This window comes from Trichomycterus rosablanca, chromosome 26 (genome assembly GCF_030014385.1).
Source record: "Trichomycterus rosablanca isolate fTriRos1 chromosome 26, fTriRos1.hap1, whole genome shotgun sequence".
In the NCBI taxonomy this organism is placed as follows: domain Eukaryota; kingdom Metazoa; phylum Chordata; class Actinopteri; order Siluriformes; family Trichomycteridae; genus Trichomycterus; species Trichomycterus rosablanca.
This window is the reverse complement of record NC_086013.1, coordinates 2634756-2656924: the sequence shown is the minus strand read 5'-3', so window position 1 is coordinate 2656924 and position 22169 is coordinate 2634756. Positions and strand designations below refer to the sequence as shown.

Sequence of the window (22169 nt, the reverse complement as noted above, 5' to 3'; positions counted from 1 at the left end):
GGAAGAGTAAGAGCAGACCAAGGGTGTCCAAAGTTCAGCCTGTTGCTGGTTTCTTTTGTTTTTAATAAGCATATACATACAGAAATTAACATTATTAAGTTTAAATTTGAACCATGGCATCTTACTTCCTTGTTAGTGATTAGGATTGATTTCTTTGGTGGCTTCTCTGTGCCCATATATGCAGGGCTGGTTTAACTGCACACAATTAAAAAGTATACTGTAGAACTGTGGCCAATTTTCTGAAAGGAATAAAAGTACTCAAAGAAGCACCAAAACTCTGAGTCCATCAGGGTTCCTGAGCTTAACGAGGAACCACTGTTCACTGTTCAAATGTCATTCGATTTTTTAGAGTTGGAAGACGGAAGAAGAACTTCTTACCCTGCCAAATAAAAAACCTAAAAATAAGTGAGCTTTATTCATTTTACAGCACAGCATATTTACACTCATCCACATTGTCACCGGTCCAGTCAAACGTGAGGCTTGCATGGGTCAGGCGGTCTAAACTGCAGCTGCAGCACGACGGGTGCAGCTCTAATCCCCCGAAATCTATCGTGCATTGATATTCACTGATATCTCCAGTGAACAGGACGGGTGCAGCTGATAGTATACAGCTGCGTGCCTTCTGTTCGCCCCCGTCCGCTATCTGCACTCGCTGCTGTGGACACATTTTCTTCATGCTGAGATCATGCTGAGATAAAGTATATACGGGACTGCATGGCCTGATCATTACTGATTCCCTGAAGAGTAATCCTGGAGAGACGCTGCATCCGTCCACGCTGGAAACGCTGTGGGTTTGCTTTTCCCACTGTAATCCACCCATCATCAGATGCATGAATATATAGATAAACAAATGGAGCATGTGTGTGAATGTAAACCTGAATTGTTTATCTGTATGAATCAGCTGTTTGTCTGACACACCAAAAGCAAGACTTATGACCAGAAGAATATTAACCTCATGGTCAAGTGGGTCATTGGTGATCCAGGGATGTTTTCCTGCTACATGAACTGACACACTTGACCATGATGACTGGCATCATGGATTCACATTAATACCAAGGCATTCTGAAATGTAATGTTCTTCCTTCTGCTGTGAAATTGAACCTTGGTAATAATTAGACTTACCAGCAAGACAATGCTCCCCAGCATCACACACTTCAAAGCCTGCGGGAATCAGTCCTGGAATATCCTGGAGTCGCCGTCTTATATCTTCAGATTTAAATCCAATCGAAAATCTTTGGCAGGATTTAAAGACTCTATTGAACCTCAGTGAGCTGAAAGAGTGTGAGTTGAATACTGGTGCACATGGACATTCAAACTCAACTCAATTTTGAAACTTGCTTGGATGCATCAATAATTTGCACATTAGCATAATACATTTTAAGGTCAGGGGGGTGAATAGTTCTAAAACCATTCATTTACTGTCTGTTTTACCTCCAGTTTATCCTATTTAGGTTCGCGGTGGGTCCAATTCACTAGGAAAAAGGTAGGAAACGCCCCCAGACGGGTCGCCAGTCCATCACAAGGCACATACACTCATACCTAGGGTAATTGTATCTCCAGTTAACCTGACTGCATGTCTTTGGACTGTGGGAGGAAACCCTGACAGACATGGGGAGAACATGCAAACTCCACTCAGAAAGGACCTGGCCCGCTCCACCTGGGAATCGAACCCAAGACCTTCTTGCGGTAAAGCCACCTTTATTAAAACCGGAGAATTGCTTTGCTTCATTCATTCATTCTCAGCACTGCAGTGACAATGACATGGTGGTGGTGTGTTAGTGTGTGTTGTGCTGGTATGAGTGGATCAGACACAGCAGCGCTGCTGGAGTTTTTAAATACCATGTCCAGTCACTGTTCACTCTATTAGACAACTACCTAGTTGGTCCACCTTGTAGATGTAAAGTCAGAGACGATCGCTCATCTATTGCTGCTGTTTGAGTCGATCATCTTCTAGACCTTCATCAGTGGTCACAGGATGCTGCCCACGGGGCGCTGTTGGCTGGATATTTTTGGATGGTGGACTATTTTCAGTCCAGCAGTGACAGTAAAAACTCCATCAGCTCTGCTGTGTCTGATCCACTCATACCAGCACAACACACACTAACACACCACCACCATGCCATTGTCACTGCAGTGCTGTGAATGATGAATTTATGAACAACATATAAACATATGAGCGTTTGGATTCCATCCCTGGTCACCTAGACATCTCAGTAATCTTTGTTTCAGTCCTTATTGTTACTCACACGAGTCCAAACCTCTTGACTCTGGACCAGGATGAGACTCTTCTCCTTTAGACCGCTGGGATCTGGTTGGCCAGGGTCTTCGTGACGTCATACAACGATGGTGGGCGGTGTTGTAGAAACTAGCCGGGTTTTCCCGGGCACACATGCCAGTGTGTATCCTGCTGACATCCAGCCAGGGTGGAAAGTGATCTGGTAAAGGGAAAGGGAATCGAACCACTGATAAACTGTCCGGACTGTTCTTGCACTTGTGCGCTGCTGGTTTGGAAATTCTTTGCGCATTTTTGGGGCGCGGCTTGGGCGCATTTATACAACAACGCACATTACTGGAGGAAATGATGCCCTGCTAAAGTTGTGTGTGTTTTCTGTTTGGATAATTTGGTTGATAATTCACTTTGATGAAACCAGGCGCGCTGGAGATGCCATGTCGGATGTCATAACTCTTCTTAAGGACTTCTGATTTACTTGGCCTGAAGAACCGGCTCTTTTTTATTACCTGGGTATACCTGCTTTTTGGACTCTCGGGGTGTAAACATGATCCAGTGTGCTGGATGTGAAAGGCCCATCCTGGACAGGTTCCTCCTAAACGTGCTGGATCGAGCGTGGCACGCAAAGTGCGTCCAGTGCTGCGACTGCAAGTGCAATTTAACGGAGAAATGCTTCTCCAGAGAGGGCAGGCTGTACTGCAAAACAGACTTTTTTAGGTAAGAAGTGCAACAGAAAACGGGGGAATTTGTGCATTAAAATCTTATTGACTTTGTTCTGTGTATTTATAATAAAATTCACTGTGGTATAGTCTGATTAGAAAAGGTGTAGATACGTTTTATTTGAGTGAAAGGTTCATTGTGAAAAATAAAACTCACTTTATCTTACCTTAAGATTGTAGGAAATTATACTGAAAAATATTGTTCTGGTTATTTTTTCTCTTGGGGAAAAAACTATTTTATTGAAGTATTTATTTTACCATTTTGATTGGTAGCACACATATTTTCAACCATCATTATTATGTTTTTTTATTTGCAAATAATTATTCATTAATTTATTTTGGATTTAAACAGGCACACAAATATCCACCCAACCGAAAATCTTCTATAATATGTTGTTATAACCATTCTAGGCTTTATCTTTGGTTTCTTACATGGTCATACATGGTTGTTTATTCATTTTTGTTTGCACTACAAATTTATAAAACAAATTTTATATATATATATATATATATATATATATATATATATATATATATATATATATATATATATATATATATATATATATATATATATATATATTAATATTTGTGTTGTGGGAAATGGTTTTATAAAAGTAATTAATTTTGGTACCAAAAAACAAGACTAATATTTAATAAGAGGTAAAATTTAGTGTCGTTTGTATCATAGGAATCCTTTTCAGTGATTTTTGGCTTATTATTATTATTATTATTATTATTATTATGCACCACTCAAAAGAAAAATGTACTATACTACGTATATAAAACACCAAATATAAACAGGTCTTTAAAAAACTAAAAAGAACAATGCAAAAATTTATATTAATAATAATAATCATTATTATTTATCATTATTATTTTAAAATTAATAGACAAAGCATCAAAAATATCCTGATATTATACTGTAACCAATCCCAAAACACATTTTAGCCTTTTAGAAAACAGAGTCGAAAATTAATTGAAATAAAACATAATAATATATATTATTAATATAAACATAATAATATATATAATAATAATATTAATAATAATAACAACGATAATACTATACTACTACTACTACTAATAATAATAATAATAATGATAATACTAATATTAATAATTATAATAATAATAACAATAATACTAATACTACTACTAATAACAATAATAGTAATAATAATAATAATTATAATTATGATAATATTAATAATAATAATAATAATAATAATAATAGTAATAATAATAATAATAATAATATCTAGGAGTATCAGTGCAAATAGATGCTCGTAAAATCCCAGTGTCATCCAAACAAAACATGAATATTTAGAGTTATAGGATTAAGATAAATTAAAATCTTAATCTGATTTATGGGGTTAAACTGAGCAGTTTAGTTTTACTCTATTTTTTTTGTTTTAGACCCGCTGCTTGTATTAGGAAAAAAAACCCAAAGTGTTTGTTTCTCTCCTGCATTAATCTGCTATTTCTTTATAAACATTCATCCTGTTGTTTCTTGTCTTTAATCGCGTCTGTTCTGCAGAATTCCTGATAAAAGGATTAAAAGAATAACAAAGACTAAATACTTTTCACAAAAAACAATGAGAGTCACAGGATTTTTACTTAAACGAATTCATCAACACTGAGGAAAAATCCTCCTGTATTTTTTCTATATGCGCATCTTCAGAATAAAAGAGCACAATCTGCGCGTATTGGCGCAAAAGAATCGAATGAACCGAATATACAATTAAGAAATGCGCACTGCAGATTTAAATGTAATTGTTTTAAAATAAAAAAGCATATTTATATTCCTAAAATAGGACGTAATTTATTTGTGGTCGTAGTACATAATACAATTGAGAAGAAGCGCAATTTGTTGAAGAATTGTTTTATTTGCGCGTAAAAAAGATCTCGTCTCATTTTTCCACATTTATGCAATGTAACCCGTGCTGATGATTTCACTGCATGTATTTACACATTTTTCTTGAGTCATTTAAATTCTAAAAATGCACAAATTGATTGAAGAAAGTGAAATAATTTAAATCATGCAGTTATTTCAGTTCTGCCTGCAATAGATCATCTTTGGATAATGATTCTTGTGCAAGGTTTTTTTGCCCAATTATAAATAAGTCACTACAATTCTCAGCATGCACAAATACATGTTTATGTCTTTGGTATGCAGGAAATAATTCGTTTTTATTATTATTATTATTATTAGTTTTGTGTTGATTTATGAAATGCATGCAATGCAACCGTGCAGAAATGATGTGTGATGATGGCACTGCATGCATTCTGCACAGTCAGTCAAAGGGACAGAGATTGTTTTAGGTGCCAAAAGAGATACTGAACATAGAGACACTGAAATATCAATTGCAAAAAATATATATGATCAAAAGCACGAAAATGGGATTGTTTCATATATAAAAATGCATACTATGCATTCCCATATGATGGAAATTCTCAGCATGCACAAACGATTTGTGAAAGTAAAATAATTTTCATGTCTTCATTCATTCATTTATTCAGTGCAATATTGTAAATAACCAAGCAAACGATTACATTGCAGGCGTTTGTTAGATTGAATCAGGTGCTCAAATCTAAAATGTCAAGTGCAAACATTTTGTTATGCAGGAAATAATTCGTTTTTATTTTTAGTCGTCCATGTATTTACTGTGTTCTGTTAGTTTTGTGTTGATTTATGAAATGCATGCAATGCAGCCGTGCAGAAATGATGTGTGATGATGGCACGCATGCATTCTGCACAGAGATTGTTTTAGGTGCTAAAAGAGATCGAGTCACTGAAATACCAATTGCAAAAATATATGATTAAAAGCATGAGAATAAGATTGTTTGTTTAAAATATATAAAATTATTTAGGCATTCCCATATAATGGAAAGTCTGCAGGAATCACAAATGCATGCAGTGCACCCCATGCTGATGTGTTATGATCAATCATTTAATTGCATTTTCTCTGTGTGCAGACGATATGGCACTAAATGTGGAGGCTGTTCTCAGGTCATCTCCCCCAATGATCTGGTTCGGAAGGCCAGGAGCAAAGTGTTTCACCTCAACTGCTTCACCTGCATCATGTGTAATAAACAGCTTTCCACGGGAGAAGAGCTCTACATCATGGATGAATATAAATTCATGTGCAAGGAGGATTATCTGAACAGCAGCAATGGAAAGGATGCAAACCTGCTCTCAAGTATGCATGCACTTTTTGCAGTAATATACATTCTGATTAATAACACATGCTTCCAACTGTTAAAGCTAAAATCGTAGGCCTGTGCACACGTCTAGACATCATTTAACAGGTTTTAACAAATCCAGTGGCCTGCACATAGATCTGATTTCAGCCCCATTAAAGATAGGTCAATTGTAACTTTCACTGTGAGCCAGGTCTTCTTGCCTTTTGGCTGAAAAGGCACAAATTCCCACAGATGCATTTGAAAAGAACCTCCCAGAACCTCCCAAAGATGTGTTTATAGGGGGAGGAAAGCATTCCATATTATATTAATGTCTATAGATTTTGAAAAGCAGAGAAAAGCAATGATTTCTTGATTCAATGATTTCTGATTCTGATTGTTTTGTTTGGTACTTTTTGTACTAATAAGTTAGTAAGGCTGTTTATTTTTTATGTATTTACTACTATAGTTATTGTATTGTTACACCATCAAGTGAGGAGAGTCGGTTTTTATATATCATTTATTCATTTATTTTCAGTCATTTGTGTTTGTATTGGTGCGGTGTGTTACACTGTGCAGTGAGGAGAGTCTGATTAATATGTATTCATTGATTTTGTTTTTGTACCAGTTACACCGTGCAGTGAGGGGAGTCTCTCTCCGGCCTCTCAGGAGCAGCAGGATGACGGAGGGAAGGACTCTGAAACCGGGCAGCTCTCAGATAAAGAGACCTGCAGTAATGAGAATGAGGAGCAGAGCGGTGGATCGAAGCGCAGAGGCCCTCGCACCACCATCAAAGCCAAACAGCTCGAGACCCTCAAAGCCGCCTTCGCTGCCACACCCAAACCCACGCGCCACATCCGGGAACAACTCGCCCAGGAGACCGGACTCAACATGCGTGTCATCCAGGTAAGAGAGCAACGGAGGTCAAAGTATCTGCTGGTTTTGCAGACTTTAACTAAGGTCACATGTGCAGTTGGTAGTTCAACTCCTGCACTTTACTACTGATCCTTCAGCTTTCAAAATAAATTATAAATTAAATGAATCAGTAAGGGGTTCCCAAAACCTTCAGCCATTCGGTTTGGGTGGCACGGTGGCTCAGTGGGTAGCACAGTCCCCTCACAGCAAGAAGGTCCTGGGTTAGATCCCCAGCTGTGTGGAGTTTGCATGTTCTCCCCGTGTCTGTCTGGGTTTCCTCCGGGAGCTCCGGTTTCCTCCAACAGCCCAAAGCAGTGCAACTAAGGTGAATTGGAGATAAAAAATTGTCCATGACTGTGTTTGAACTGTTAAATCTTGTGTAACTACCTGTTCTGTCATGAATGGAACCAAAGTGTGTAAAACATGACGTTCAAATCCTAATAAAATAATAAATAAACTGTAAAGCTAAGAGTCGATTCCAAAAAGAGTCGATTCCAGGCATTTCCTGTCATAGAGAATGAAGAATCGACTCTGAAGCTTGTGAATCGATTCGCTACTTTGATTCGGATCAAATGTGCAAAATAAACGTATTATTGACTAAGTGAAAGTTCGCTTTTTAAAAATAATGGGAACAAAGTGTGTAATATGTGAATTTTACTTTTTAAAAACTGCTTATTTACAGGCCTATGCACAGTTATTATTAGGCATAGCAACTTTTCCAATATTTGTTTAGCCATGCTTACTCTTAAACGATTAATAATATATATACTGGGATCCAGTCATATTGGGGCAACAACTAAAGATTAGACACAAAGAAATAAGAATAAAATAGAAGTTAGGTGTGATAAAAATCTATATAAAATGGGTATGAGATGCAGGACCATAGTGTTATGAAGAACCCACACAACCTGGTGTATAAGCTAAGCTAATAAACCATAAAAGCTAATGACATTTCTCTGAAACTGATATAACGTCCAGCGTTTGTCCAATCAACCAAGTTGCTCTATTATACGTATAAATGTATTTTTATAGCACAATATTGGTGCTAATGGTGCAGTAAGACGAACCTACGGGATTAAAATAACTTATGGTCATAACACAATAATGAGAAGTGTGATTCATCAAAACAACAGCTCATTTTTACACACGGATGTGCTAATCACAGCCATATTGGTTTTGTTATTCTTGGACACGCTGTGAATGGCACAATGAGGCAATAAATAAGTAATATGCAAGTTTCCCTAATAAACGGCTAAATATATCAAACGCACGACAATAACAAACGCTTACATTTTTACTTTAGCTTAGCATCATCCATACAACTGATGTAAAAGATGAAACTGCATGTTTTATGTTTGTGTGTGTGTTGTTTTTCTTGTTGCTGTTGTTTTTCTTTTTATATGATGCCATGAAACTTAGTCAACCACCCTCCCTTAGGCACAGCCAATTGTGCAATTGTACTGTACTATGTATGAAGTTTGGGTGCTGATCATATTCCCGAACAGCCCGGTAGCATACTGTTTTTATGTAGCATGTATTCCTGATCTGAACTTGTGCCCTATCGTTGCGTTTTAGGTGTGGTTCCAGAACCGACGCTCGAAGGAGAGAAGGATGAAGCAGCTGAGCGCACTCGGTGCCAGGCGGCATGTGTTGTTCCGCAGTGGGAGGAGGATACGGGCTCTGGGGGAACGAGTGGAACCCGCCGAGCTCATGATGGCTAACGGTCACTTCTCGTATTACGGAGGTGAGATGAAACCTGCACACATGCACTCAGTTGCAATGTAAAGAATTTTTACCATTGCTCAGGGGTCCAGGTTTTGTTTGGTTCCCTTTGGTTAAGGTTTCTGAATGGCCCGGTGCTGTTAAGTAAACTCGAACCGTTTGCTTCCCTCCAGATTATCAAGGTGAATACTACGGACCAGGAAGCAACTACGACTACTTTCCTCATGGCCCTCCGTCCTCACAAGCTCAGACTCCTGGTGACCTGGGCTACGTTCCCTCGTCGGGCCCGGCCGGTACTCCTCTGGGCAACATGGACCATCACCTCTCAGGGCACGCAGAAAGTTACAGCGAGATGGGGCCCGGGGACTCGCCCAGCCCAGAGCACAGTATCTCAGTGGACATGACCGGCACGTTCACCTCCATCACTTCGCTCGGGGCCGGCGGGTACAGCAGTCAGCTCTCTCAGCCGTCGTCGGAAATGAGTGAAGGCACCGTGTGGTAGCCAGGAAGCGGTCAGACGCGACCGAACAGCCTCAGGTTTACTACGGCCTGGAAACGGACCTGATCACAGACTTTTTAATAGGCTGATCTGTCTCTGTATTTATTTATTTATGTATTTATGTATTTATTACTGTATTTATCTATTTATGTCACATGTCTGGACACAGTATTTATAATTATTTATTTATATTCATCTTTGTTTACATGCTAAACACTTTTGTCTAAAAATGAAGCGTTCATTTAAAATGTTAAAAATGGAAGAATAATCTTGTGTATCTGGTGTAAACACATTTATTCACTTATTCACCACTTACAGTAATGATGGAATATTTTTAGAGAAAATTTCTCTAGTAAAACCTCTAAATATAAAGACGCTGAGTCCTTCCTTCTTTATTATTGTTCTTTCTTTCTTTCTTTACTTCTTTCCTCTTTTTTTTCTTTCTGTCTGTCTGTCTTTAATCACCACTGCTTTATTCTGATCAGGGTCACGGTTGGTCTGATTCATTGGGTGAAAACTAGGAAACACACTGGATAGGTTGCCAGTCCATTACAGGGCAAACACACACACACAAAGTCCAGTTATTAGTAGCTTCATTTCATCTGGCTGCATTTCTTTGGAGTTATGGGAGGAAACCAGATCACCCGGAGGAAAACCATGTGGAATGGACTCTACCTACCGTGCCACTATGCCACCTCATAAAAGGACAGGATAAACGATTCCAAAAAATGCATTTCATAAATCAGTTATTTATCATCTGTAAGCACTTCTTCTTGATCAGGGTTGTGATGACCAGGTAGAATGCAGAAGCACATCCTGAAAAGGCCAATGCAGGACACCACACTCTTTTAATTAGTTATTTACTTCTAGGATTAGTTAAGCTAGTCAATTTACTAACCAGGCCACAGTCAACCCCGGATACTAAGACCTTCTGTCTGGCACCAATATAAAGGCTGTGCCACTATGCCACCTGGTTTAAGATTGAGTTAAAAAATAGCACTGTACTTCTTTTATAGGCTTTTATTATTTAGGGCAATAACATACTTTATTTAAAATAATTAAATAATAAATATATAAGTTAAACAAACATACAAATCAATGTGAATAAAATAAATAAGAAAATTTAGTTTAACAAATGTGGGACATAAATAAAATAAGCCAAAATGTGACCCAAAATGTTTATAAAATTTTTAGATTTATTTGTTCGTGTGACTTCAACTTAACAATTATTTAATCATTTATTTGTTCAATTAAATTAAACTCGGTCTGTTATTATGAGCGCTACACCGTACATACAAATCTCAGCCCTCATCAGATGAGGCTACTCCTGTCGCTCAGTTATGAGGTATTACAGAAGGTCGCCAGTTGATGACGCAGGCAGCCGGAACGCATTGAAGGAAACATGGCAGCGTCCATATCGCAGCAGCTAGCGGATTTATTGAATCCTTTACCGAATTTCGCGGATCCGGAGGACGATCAGAATGAAGGTGAGTTAAATGTCGCTCTGAGCCGCCCTGCTGTCAGTTTAATGTCGGTGTTATAACCAGGAACTATACTATTTTAATGTTAATCGGTGGTCACGTTGATAGTGCATGGTTAGCAGGCTGTATCCCAAAACACAATGTGTTCCCTACATATATGCACTACTTGGTGCGTCAAGAAACGACTAATGTATTAGATTTAGTGCCCTATTTATAGTGTTTGAAGCTATTTGAGACACAACGCAAGCTGTAGTTGTTGATAACAGATTTTATAGTACTTCTTTTGTTTGTTTTATATCTGACGTGTTAATACTGCGTTATCAAAACAAACGTTCACATTTAAAGCGTGTATTTGTTATTTAATTTCATTTATATGTTTGAAAAAGCGAAGTATATAACTGTCAGGAACTCGTCCAATCTGACAAGAGCTTGAACCTTCTAATTTACTCATTATGAACTCATTTTATTCCACTTTAAACCAGTTATCAGCCTCTGGTTTGTACCAAACAATCTTTTGGGCTCAAGGGTGACAAGCGTGGGCTTCTTTTTTTGCCTTGCAGCCTTTAAACATAAAGTAAAGCTCTTTTGGCTGTGGACAGTGACACCCATTCATGCTCCAGCAGGAGACCACTGTTCCATGTACTCTGTACCTACAGACAGCTGTTTGTATGAAAGATCTGGTGACCTGAAGTGTGTTTTTGCTCTTGTGCTGTAACTGTCTCTTCTCTCTTTTTTGCAGAAACGAAAGCCAAACTCGTAGACAAATTTGATGAAGGTGGTGATGAAGCTCTTCAGCCTGGAGCTCTGCGAAAACAAAACGCCACATTCCTGGCGGATACAGATAAACGGTACCGTGGCAAAGTGACTTCACGCAAGGAGCTACGCATCGAGTTAGAGGGCTCTGGTATGAAAAAACCCATCTTTATCTCTTCTGTACTTTATTTACTATTAGTGGAGCTCTGTGAAGTATGTTTAGATTTTTTTTATCCTAATTTTTTATCTTTTAGACTTTTATTGTTTTTTATTTGAGATATATGTATTTGTTTTTTTCTTTTTAGATGATTACGAGGATGAAGAAGAAATAGGAAATGAACTGGATAAACTGATGGGCGGCGAGGAAGATGACGGCGAAGACGATGGAAGCGACGACGCTGAGGATGAAGAAGATGACGACGATGAAGACGATCTCTCGGAAGACGCCGACGACGGCTCACAGGTCTCCAGCTTGATCTCGAAGATGAAGAGTGCTGACCTGACGTTCCCTAAAGACACCGACTTTACCAAACTCACCGAGGGGATGGATGACCTGGGAGAAAGCGAGGACGACGACAATGACGATGAGGAGGAGGAGGAAGACAGCAATGATGAAGTAGAGTCTGAAGAAGGCTCGGGAGAGGAGGAGGACGATGACGACTCCGGGGGTGTCATGACCTTCTCAAAGGAAAAGGTGGAGGAAGTGGTTGAGAAGGGCAAAGCCGTGAAAAATCAGCTCGGTAAGTCGACTAATCAAATATGGCTTAGAATGATGCGTTTTCTGATGTTCATAGAGCACTGCGGACCTGACCAGGCTTTTTACTCTTGACTTTTGCGACCCCGCAGCTCTTTGGGACCTGTTACTGGAAGGACGAATCAAAATGCAGAAAGCCCTGCTGACAGCCAATCAGCTTCCGCAACCGGACACCTTTCCAGAGTTCAGGAGTAGAGGAGGTGCGGAGTTCGCCGGGGCGCTGAAGAACAGTAAGTGGATCGCACGAAACCTGACCTCACAGCGTCTGCTCTTTCAACTGAATGGGCACAAATTCCCACGGGTGCATTTCAAAATCTTTATAGGTGTTATAGGTAGCAGGGAATTCCTATCACACCATGGTCAGGTGTCCATATACTTACGGTTACATTATGTTAAATAAATTTTTTATTAATACAGTCAACCCCCTTTTCTTCAGGGAAGGATTTCCAAGATTTTGAAGTGTGACTGTGGGAATATGTGCCCACATTAAATTCTTTATTTCTGGCTTTCCATAGCATTACAGATGTTATAGGTAGCAGGGAATTCCTATCACACTAGGATGGGCAGGATTTTGGGAGGTCAGGTGTCCATAAACTTATGATTATTTTGTATTAATACATTTTTTCTTTGATTCACCGGCCGTCCAGGCGAATTTGCAGCCCGTCAGAATCCTCCGAGCGTCTCTGATCTGAGGCCACACTCTCCGGATCCTTCGCACCGTGGACAATTAATCCATCGGCGGGCTTCCTTTCAGAGACCGGCTGCTCCTCATTTGCATATTTATTGCCTCGCTCGTCTCTCTCCTTTTCTCCGGCGAATGATTGATGGGGGGCCGTCCTCCCGAACGGCGAGCTGAAGGAGGGGGCGGCGGCTTTCGTCGGGCTCGTGTACTTTTGATTAGCGGTGAAGATGATGGAATCCGTGCTCCCGCACCCATCTCCTCTTTCTATCCCTTTACCCATAATAATGGATTACAGGATTGTTTTCTTCTGATGCAAATTAATAACTGTTGACACAGGGACGCGCCGGCGGATCTCTCCCGCGCGATTGCGGGGGATGAATTTGTCAGATTGGCAGCCGCCGAGGGAGGCCGTCCAGACAGGCCAAGTTTCCCCTGACTTGTTCCTTTTGTTTTGAGATTCGCCCTGACGTTTGGTGTTTTTCTGTCCCCCCGGGTTTAAGCGTGCGAGAGGGGTTGAATAGACCGAGCCGACGTTTGAATGAATATTCAGGAGTGGGTTCCTGCTCGGCGAGATGGAAAGTGCGTATCGGAAAGAGACAAAATGTAAATAAAGACGCTGTAGACCAACGGCGGTATTCAAACGCTACTGGTTAACCGTATATGCTGCTAGAAACATTCAGGAGCAACAACAGCTCAGCTAAGTGTTATTCCACATACATGCAGCTACATGCAAGCCTAAGATCAGCTTGTGTAACACCTAGTGTTGGTACCAGCATTTATCGGTATAAAGCACACCACCAGTGGCCTCTGGAGCAGTCTCTGTTTTTGAGGATTCGTGTGGTTAGTTCTGTTTGATCATGATCGTTGCGTCTGTGTTGAACAGGTCACAAAGCCCTGAAAGCTCTGCAGAGATCTTTAGTGGAGCTGCAGGATCTGCTGCTGTATCAGAACCCTGAAACAAGAAGCATCACACTGAACAAAACACCCGGAAAAGAGAGGTAGCGCCCGACTCTGCTCCTGACGTCCAGTTGTATTTTCTCTTCCTTCTCATTCTTTGTTCATTTTAGTTTTTGACATTTTACATTTTACTGTCTATTTCTATTTCCCTCTATTCCATGTCTTTATAATTATATTTTTCTTTATTAGTATCCTTTTATAATTCTTTATTAATGTTTTATTATTATTTTCTGTCTTTGTTTCTTTTGTGCTTTGTTCATTTTATTCTGTTTGTTCTTTATTCCTTTCTTTTGTTCTTTCTTTTTTCTTAATTTTATGTTTCTTCTTTTATTTTATTTTCTTCTTTCATTTTCTTTCTTTTCTTTTTTTCTTTTTTTTCTTTTTAGTGTTTCTCTTTATTTTTTCCATTGTTGTTCTTTCTAGGAATTTTTAAAAAATATTTTCTTAATAATTTCAGCGGTTAAACAGAATTAAATGTGTTCATTTCTTTACGCAGTAAATCAGAACAAGATGAAGAGATAAACAGTGACGATGCGATTGAGGAAGACGACGATGAAGAAAGGCCGGTGGGTAAAAACGCGCCCCCTAAGCGGAAGCTGGACGTGGCTCAGTACCCCGAATTCATGGCCAAGCGCTTTGCAGCATTTCAGCCATATCGAGACGCCACCCTGCAGAAATGGTACGACAAGACACGGCTCACCACCGGCAAAACCAACAAGGTACGAGCGGCACGTCCAACAGTCACATCAGGGGTCAGGGGTCAGATATTATTCAGTGTATTGTATATCCGCTGATGTTTCATCCATCCATGTACATCAGTCTGACTAGATTCCTTTATCTATTTACATCCATTTGTTTATGAATTCACATCCTAATCCATCCATGTTCATTCTCTACCTTCACATGATTTTTATTCACTTCTTTATTTAATTTTAAATGTATTTATTTCTTGATTTTCTCTCTGTGTATCTTTCAGGGTTTCGGCTCATTCGAGAGGAACATCCTGACTCAGGTGGAGCAGGTTCTGATGGATAAGGAGCGACTGTTGAGACGAACACAGACGCGCAGATCTGATTACAGAGTTCTGGGTAAACCAGAGACGACCGCCGTCACCGCACAGTCCAGCACCACAGAGCCTGAGGTACCGGCTACTCCTAAACCAAATCGTTTAACGTTATATACCTGTATATATCTGTAATCTTGCTGAACGGTTGCTGTACTGCTTGTTTTGCATATAGGCAACTGACCAAGCTCTGAAAGCTAATGTTCACCTGAAGGATCTGGATGAGGAGATCTTCGACGACGATGACTTCTATCATCAGGTATGACCGTCTTCCAGTTTCCTTTATCTTCTCTCTCGCTAGTGAGAAATGAAATACAGGAGTGGACGTTACGGCTGGATGAAGGGGAGCTGGTTATAACGACGTAAAAATTCACTATTTGGGAAAAAAAGTATTGGGACGTCCCTTCTAATCAGTGAATTTATGTGTTTCAGCCACAGCAATTGCTACCAGGTGTGATAAATAGGAATAAAGGAAATGCTGTGCTTCCAAAACTGTAGCAACAATTTAGGGAAGGTCCTGTTCTGTTCCAGCATGAAGAAAAGCTCAGTTTAAAGAAATCTCAGCTCTACTGAACAGCTTTGGAATGAATCAGTGCCCAGCCATGCAAATGCTGCCGTCGTTTGACTAAATGGGCTCAAATTCCTACAGATATACTTTATAATCTTGTGAGAAGCCATATCAGAGAAGATTATTTGTTTTTGTCCAACAAGCTAATGGTCAGGTGTCCAAATACTTTTGGTTATATTCTGTATAATGACGCTGTCCAAACTGGTTGACCCCTGAGTGGTCGTTGGTATTAAAAATGTTGTTTTTTCTGTTACAGCTTCTTCGAGAGCTGATCGAGCGCAAGACCAGCGCAGCCGATCCTAACGACCAAGTCGCCATGGGCAGGTATGGACAGAAAGCGGGTGTGCATACGTGGGCGGGCATATTTGTTTTTTGCTGCCCATCTAAATTGTGTCTCTCTTTACAGGCAGTGGCTGGCCATCCAGAAGCTCCGTAGCAAGATCAAGAGGAAAGTGGACACCAAAGCCAGCAAGGGCCGGAAAGTCAGGTACACCCTGTTTTATAATAATAATAATAATAATTTAATAATTCTTGCTTAAAGTGTCGTATTAGGTGACCCGTGTTGCAAATTCGAATGGGAACCACATTGCTAAACGGGTTCACGGACCTGGGTTCGATTCTTTTCTCTGGTCATTCTGTCTCTTAGGGTGTTGGGTTTCATCTGGGTAACATGCAGATAAATGATGTGCCTGGATTAGTGTGTCCAGTGTGTATTAAGTCCTTTTTCTTGCTGTTTTGTGTTATTTTGAGAGTGTTTATGTGACACTGATTCATCTCTGTATGTTTGTGTGTCTTAGATTCCACATCCACAGTAAGCTGGTGAATTTTATGGCACCTATTGACCGCAGTACCATGAGCGACGAAGCCCGGTGAGTTTTACTCTTATCCAGACTGACTTACAGAAAAGCTTCCACAGTTTTCATACTCCAGCATTAGTAAGCACTTGTTGTGTTGGTTCTTAGCTTAAGTGCCTAATAAAGAGGTGATGAGGGTTTTTAATCGTCTTTTGAAGACATTGAGAGACTCAGATGTTCAGACAGACAGAGGACGTTGGTTCCACCACTTGGGTGCGAGTACAGAGAAGAGCTTTGATGCTCGTGTTCCCTGAGTACTGGATGGAGGATCAAGTCGAGCGAGACTAGTGGCTTGGAGGTTGCGTGGCAGGATCCAGTTTTGGCTTTGTAGCTGATGGAAGCTGTGTTGTACTGCCCACAGTCAAACCAGCTTTACGTCATCACAGGTTCAGACTACAGTCTGACTTTAATGCACCGTTTGCATTGTAGTGATATTTGGATGGTTGTGTGTGTGTGTGTGTGTTTAATTGATGCCATTGCTCAGTCTGCTTCTGTCTTTCTCCATCCTGCTGCCTGTCAGCTAACCCTAATCCCCCCTCAAACAGAGCACAGCGCCGGAAAATCAAACAGCTCGCCCCTTCTCTGTAGATATACATTCATTAAGAAACACACACACACACACACACAGTTTTCAGATTCGGGCTTTAATTTGTGTTTTTTTTATTTTATTGTGGTGGCACAAAGAAAGCAATTTAACTCCTCGTGTCTTTTAACTTTCGGGCCTTTGTTGGTGTCTCTTCTCTCTGACAGGTGAAAAATAAAAGATAAAAATAAGAAACAGTAATAAATAAGTTGACAAATCTTGTAAGAAATGGTTTTGTCTGGTCTGGAGGAGCTCATAAACATGTGCATGGTGTTTGTGTTTGGTTTACTTTTGGATACTCACAGAATTAGACCACATGTACACTATAGGGTCAAAAGTATGTGGACACACTTTCTTTCAGTGAACACCCGTTGTTAACAGGTGTACGAGCTAAATGCTTTGTCGTATGGTTTGAACAAGCGCTTTCCTGTTCCAGCATGACTGTCCCTGCGCACAAAACAAGGTCACGAGGTCACAATACACAAAACTTGACTGGCCTGGACAGAGCCCTGACCTCAACCCGCTTGAACACCCTTGAGAGCCAGGCCTGAACTGGCACAAATTTCCATGTACATGTTCTTGTGGCAATAGAGTGGAGGCTGTTATAGCTCACTGGCCACTTTATTAGGAACACCATACTGATACTGGGTAGTCTTTCGCTCCCAGAACAGCCTCAGTTCTTTGTGGAATGGACTTTATGCTGACCGGATGGACAAATGATCCAAGAATCCATGAAAAGAAATCTTCACCTTAAAGCTTGACTGAAGTAGTAGCGAATAAGATGCATTTTAACCCTACAAGACTGTACCTACTGTCAAGTAATACTATAGTAGTATTGTATAAGAGTATGGTAGTGTTATTTTCAAAGGTAGTTTTTTTCTGCCAGTGGAACTGCTAGATGGCAATAATTTAAAACAATAGAGAGAGATTTCCAGTGGAACCCAAAAACAAAAGTCCTGATTGAAACCCTTTAGAGTTGTACCATAGACTTCTTAATGGCTATAAAAAGCTGTTGACTCTATGATTAAAGATTTTTGGGCAAAAGTTTGTCTACTAGTTGTTTAGTCCCAAAATATCCTAAGCCATATTATACATGTACCTGTGTATGCAAACCTTTGATTGCATCTCTGTATGAGCAGTCCAGACACCTTTGGGAACCATCGGTTGCTGAGGGTGAGTCTGATCTGACAGGGTGAGGAGAGTAAAGGTGTTAGTAAAGAAAAAAGAGAAGATGGAGGGATTGGAGGCGAGTTAAGACGGGGATTAGGAGAGGAGGATGGATGTGGGAGCTGAGAGGATTTACAGAGGATGAAGCTACTGATGGATCTGGCCTGGTGGTCACGGTCACACTGCACACATTGTCAAACAGAGAAGAAGGTGGTGGTGGTGGTGTGGGGGGGGGTAGACGAGGAGCGACGGGCGCCTGACGAATCCTCTAGCTTTATCTCCATTCGATCAAAACAGAACAGGGTTCCTCTGTCATGCCATTTACATTGATGGCAGAGATGAGGCCACTAGATCACCCGTATCTGATTTTCTCGACCGTGGGTCTAACGCTTCCCGTGTTTCGTACTACACAGTAAAGATTTTATTTTTGATTAGTAATGCCCCCCTTCTTATTGCATTTCTTATTAACGATTGATTTGGAATCGAAATAATTAAATCATTTTTTAAGGCTCAAGGCCATCCAACTCCCATATCACTCTTGTTAAGAAGTACCTTTTATTGACTAAACCAAATAACAAATTGGAACACAGCCATGCTCTTCTTTAGCGGACACATCAATCCAAAGCTTACATTTTCTATAGGAACACTATACCTTAACCTAAGGATAAAATATTTCCAATAATTGTTAATAACTATTTTTATTAATCTTTACAGAATTTGTGATTAATGACTATTTATCCCTACTTGTACCTTATGTTTAAGGCTCATGCACTGAGACTTAAGAAAAGGAAACTACAAACATTATAGTAGAAGTTCAAGTTCTTCATCTGCCTTAAATTTGACTGCACTGTGGTGGCAACTCAATTAAGTACTACCAATACTTCAACAAAACAAAATTGTTATATTTATTCACCCTTGGCATTGATGCTTTTGTTCCAGGTTAAAAGCTTTGACATCCCCAGTCTTGATTTGACAAATGTTTTGAATTGCAGTTACGTTTGTATGGAAACCTTGTGTGTGTGTGTGTGTGTGTGTGTGTGTGCCGTTTTTCTGTTTGCCACCTGAAAAACAGTAACACACAGCATGACCTTTTACGTTCGCTCACACTCTCGCCGGCCCGCTCTCATTTACATAGCTATCAATGAACTACAGTAATAATAATGATGTATGGTGCTGGCATCAGCTCGCTGACCACTGACCTTTCCAGAAGTGGGAATCTGGCTGACCTTTTCCACACATACACACGCGCGTTCACACTTTTTCAGTTTCTCCCCCATTGCCGTATCAGAACAGTGGCTGCGTAGCCCCCGACACGGACCACTGGCCCCATGAATGTTAATGCGGCGCTATAGTGGAGGAGGGGTGTGCGCACACACACTGTAGGTATTCCATAGGGGCTTGAGATTAACACTCAGTGTTTAGTGTTAATGCTGAAAGGTGGTGCATTTCGGATGGAGTCTGGATGTTACTTTCTTTGCATATTCTCTCTCGTTGTTTGCCGTGCCCCGTCTGAATAAGAATGTAAGCATTATATGATAATCAAGGGCGCCGTAATCCTCCCCACCGCTGGTGCATCTCAAGCAGGGAAAAGGGATTAAATGGCCTGGCCCGAGACCCCTGGGACATTAACTCCCACCTGTATGTGTCTGTGAGGATGAAGAGATGTAGCTAGCAAGTGATGAGGAACGTACAGTGTTTTGAGTGGTCTTGGGTAGTAGTTTAAATGGTACCTAAAGGAAAACAACCCAGAGTCGGGGATGGGCACATAGGGGCATATGTATACATAAGTGTAATGTGAAGAGATTATACAGCTCAACAGCTATATAACAGTATCTGAATTTATCTGTTTGCTTTTTGGCCCATTGGTAATTGACGTTTATACACCATTTGGCCAAAAGTATATGAACACAAGAGGATACAGACACATAAACCCATTGGTAATTGATGTTTTTGGCCAAAAGTATACGAACACAAGAAAGTACAGACACATAAACCTATTGGTTGTTGATGTTTATACACCAGTTGGCCAAAAGTACATGAACACGAGGATGCACACACAAATCCATTGGTAATTGATGTTCATACACCAACTGGCCAAAAGTATATGAACACAGGAGGATACGGACACAAATCAATTGGTAATTAATGTTAATGTGCCATTTGGCCAAAAGTATATAAACATATGAGGATCAGGACATTCAAAGATGTCATATAAAGACGTTTTGATCAATTTTTTTCGAATTATCAATCTAATTCCAATATTATTTGGACCTATACTGATGCTAATCTGATTATGATGCCCTCACATTACTATTCTGTTTATGCTAATTTCTGTCCTGTATTCCTGCAAATAATCTCTTTTTTTATTGAGAAATGTCAGTAAATCTGATATTTACACAGGATATAAGCAATATATGTGTTGTAATATGTCTTAGATTTGTTTAGTTTTATGGCAAATTATGTTTTTAGTTTAATTATGTTAAACGGTGTGGCGGTTCAACCAGGGCTAATCAGTGGCACACTGCCACCTAGTGGCTGTGTTCGGTGTTTGGAACACAGCCATTCAAAATACACACATTACACCAAGAACCGTATGTGTGTGTGTGTGTGTGTGTGTGTGTGTGTGTGTGTGTGTGCGCGTGTGTGCGCGCTTTAAGATTAGCCATTTGAGCTTTGGTCACTCATTCGAAGCATCTTAAATTCTAATGACGCCTGCCCTTATTATGATTAGATTAATACATCATTCAGATTAAGACTGGATCAAAGACAAGAAGTGTAGTCTTAACTCAGTAAGGAATTTTGTGTGTGTGTGTGTGTGTGTGTGGGGGGGTCAAGTATTTGGACACCTGACATTGAGCTTGCTGGACGATCAAGTAGTATTAAAACAGAGTGACCTTAATGTGACGTGTTCAGCTAGAACAACAGCCACTATTCTGAGAGGCTTCTCACAAGACTGGGAATTTGTGGCCATTCGGTTGAAAAGAGCATTTGTATGGCTGGGCACTGATGTTGGTCAAGAAATCCTCACTTGATGTCCCAGTTCCAGTTAAATACAAGTCTGTTTTTTTTTCTTTCATTCTACTGTCCCAACCTTTTTTGGAACTGGGTTTGTATGTGGACCCTCATCTGTATCAGTGCTCCCTTTTAGCATTTTTATCGAGTGTTTCATTTTATTTTTATTCACAGGACGTTGATCAATCGCAGAGCATCGGCGACACCCCCGTTTAGACAGCAATCGCATTATTTATGACTTTTTTTTACATCTAAATATTTAAGGCAGACAAACAGAAGGGGCTCAGGGTCCACAACACTAATTAAAAGTAAAAATCGACAACTTATCACTGTACAATAATGCAATTCTTATTGATGTATTTATTTTTTACACTGTGTACAGGTCGGAGCTGTATCGATCTCTGTTTGTATCTTATCCCGGCTGCTGATACCCATCAGAACCCAGGAGGGACGAATCCTGGATCAACATACCAAGTCCTTCCGTACATCGCAGTGCGAGTGCTGCACATCTGCTGCAAGCCAAAACAATCTGGACTCACAGATTATTGGTTGTTGTTAATGATCGAAAGGATTTGTCATCTCCTTCTGTCGTCTCCTGTCTTCTGTATTTTTTAATCCTGATGCTCAGAATGTCACATTTGAATCTGAATTTTTAATATAAAGTGCCTATTTGTCACCATCTACGAGATCTCGACCCTTCTTGATACTACAGGTCTAGTTCTGACCGCGCAATCTGAACGTAAATCTGATTAATCACGGGTAGTGACATCTCTGTGCCCGTATTATGAGGCTTAGTTAGGCAGCCCAGATTAAACTGAGAGACCAGAATAATGATGTGAAGTCTAGAAAGCTCTAAACTGAATCCCAACAGTGGATTATACATTTAAATTTTCAACATTTAGCAGACGCCTTTATCCGAAGCGACTTACATTGCAGTTACAGTGTACAGTCTGAGCAATTGAGGGTTAAGGGCCTTGCTCGAGGGCCCAACAGCAGCAACCTGGCAGTGGTGGGGCTTGAACCAGCG

The 22169-nt window shown here is 40.1% G+C and overlaps 2 protein-coding genes across 2 annotated transcripts; both read left to right on the top strand.

Moving 5' to 3' along the window:
• The first annotated feature begins 2777 nt into the window (after positions 1 to 2777).
• Positions 2778 to 9585, top strand: lhx1b (LIM homeobox 1b). The gene is made up of 5 exons (XM_062988819.1): positions 2778 to 2947; positions 5929 to 6152; positions 6761 to 7038; positions 8623 to 8791; positions 8943 to 9585. Exons 1-5 carry the CDS (start codon positions 2778 to 2780, stop codon positions 9269 to 9271), a joined length of 1170 nt encoding a protein of 389 aa, XP_062844889.1. The 3' UTR covers positions 9272 to 9585.
• A 1070-nt stretch (positions 9586 to 10655) lies between these two features.
• On the top strand, positions 10656 to 21814 carry aatf (apoptosis antagonizing transcription factor). Its single transcript, XM_062988459.1, has 12 exons — positions 10656 to 10755; positions 11489 to 11653; positions 11808 to 12242; positions 12349 to 12486; positions 13822 to 13936; positions 14392 to 14614; positions 14872 to 15036; positions 15134 to 15217; positions 15783 to 15850; positions 15933 to 16013; positions 16324 to 16395; positions 21525 to 21814. Exons 1-12 carry the CDS (start codon positions 10671 to 10673, stop codon positions 21568 to 21570), a joined length of 1677 nt encoding a protein of 558 aa, XP_062844529.1. The 5' UTR covers positions 10656 to 10670; the 3' UTR covers positions 21571 to 21814.
• Positions 21815 to 22169: the final 355 nt, after the last annotated feature.

Excerpts from the sequence above, each read along its gene's own strand:
- aatf (XM_062988459.1), top strand. The coding sequence starts at position 10,671 with ATGGCAGCGTCCATATCGCAGCAGCTAGCGGATTTATTGAATCCTTTA. Across the intron at positions 13,937-14,391 it reads AAAACACCCGGAAAAGAGAG|TAAATCAGAACAAGATGAAG; the intron begins GTAGCGCCCGAC and ends TTCTTTACGCAG. Across the intron at positions 16,014-16,323 it reads AGCAAGGGCCGGAAAGTCAG|ATTCCACATCCACAGTAAGC; the intron begins GTACACCCTGTT and ends TGTGTGTCTTAG.
- lhx1b (XM_062988819.1), top strand. The coding sequence starts at position 2,778 with ATGATCCAGTGTGCTGGATGTGAAAGGCCCATCCTGGACAGGTTCCTC. Across the intron at positions 7,039-8,622 it reads TCAACATGCGTGTCATCCAG|GTGTGGTTCCAGAACCGACG; the intron begins GTAAGAGAGCAA and ends GTTGCGTTTTAG. Across the intron at positions 8,792-8,942 it reads TCACTTCTCGTATTACGGAG|ATTATCAAGGTGAATACTAC; the intron begins GTGAGATGAAAC and ends GCTTCCCTCCAG.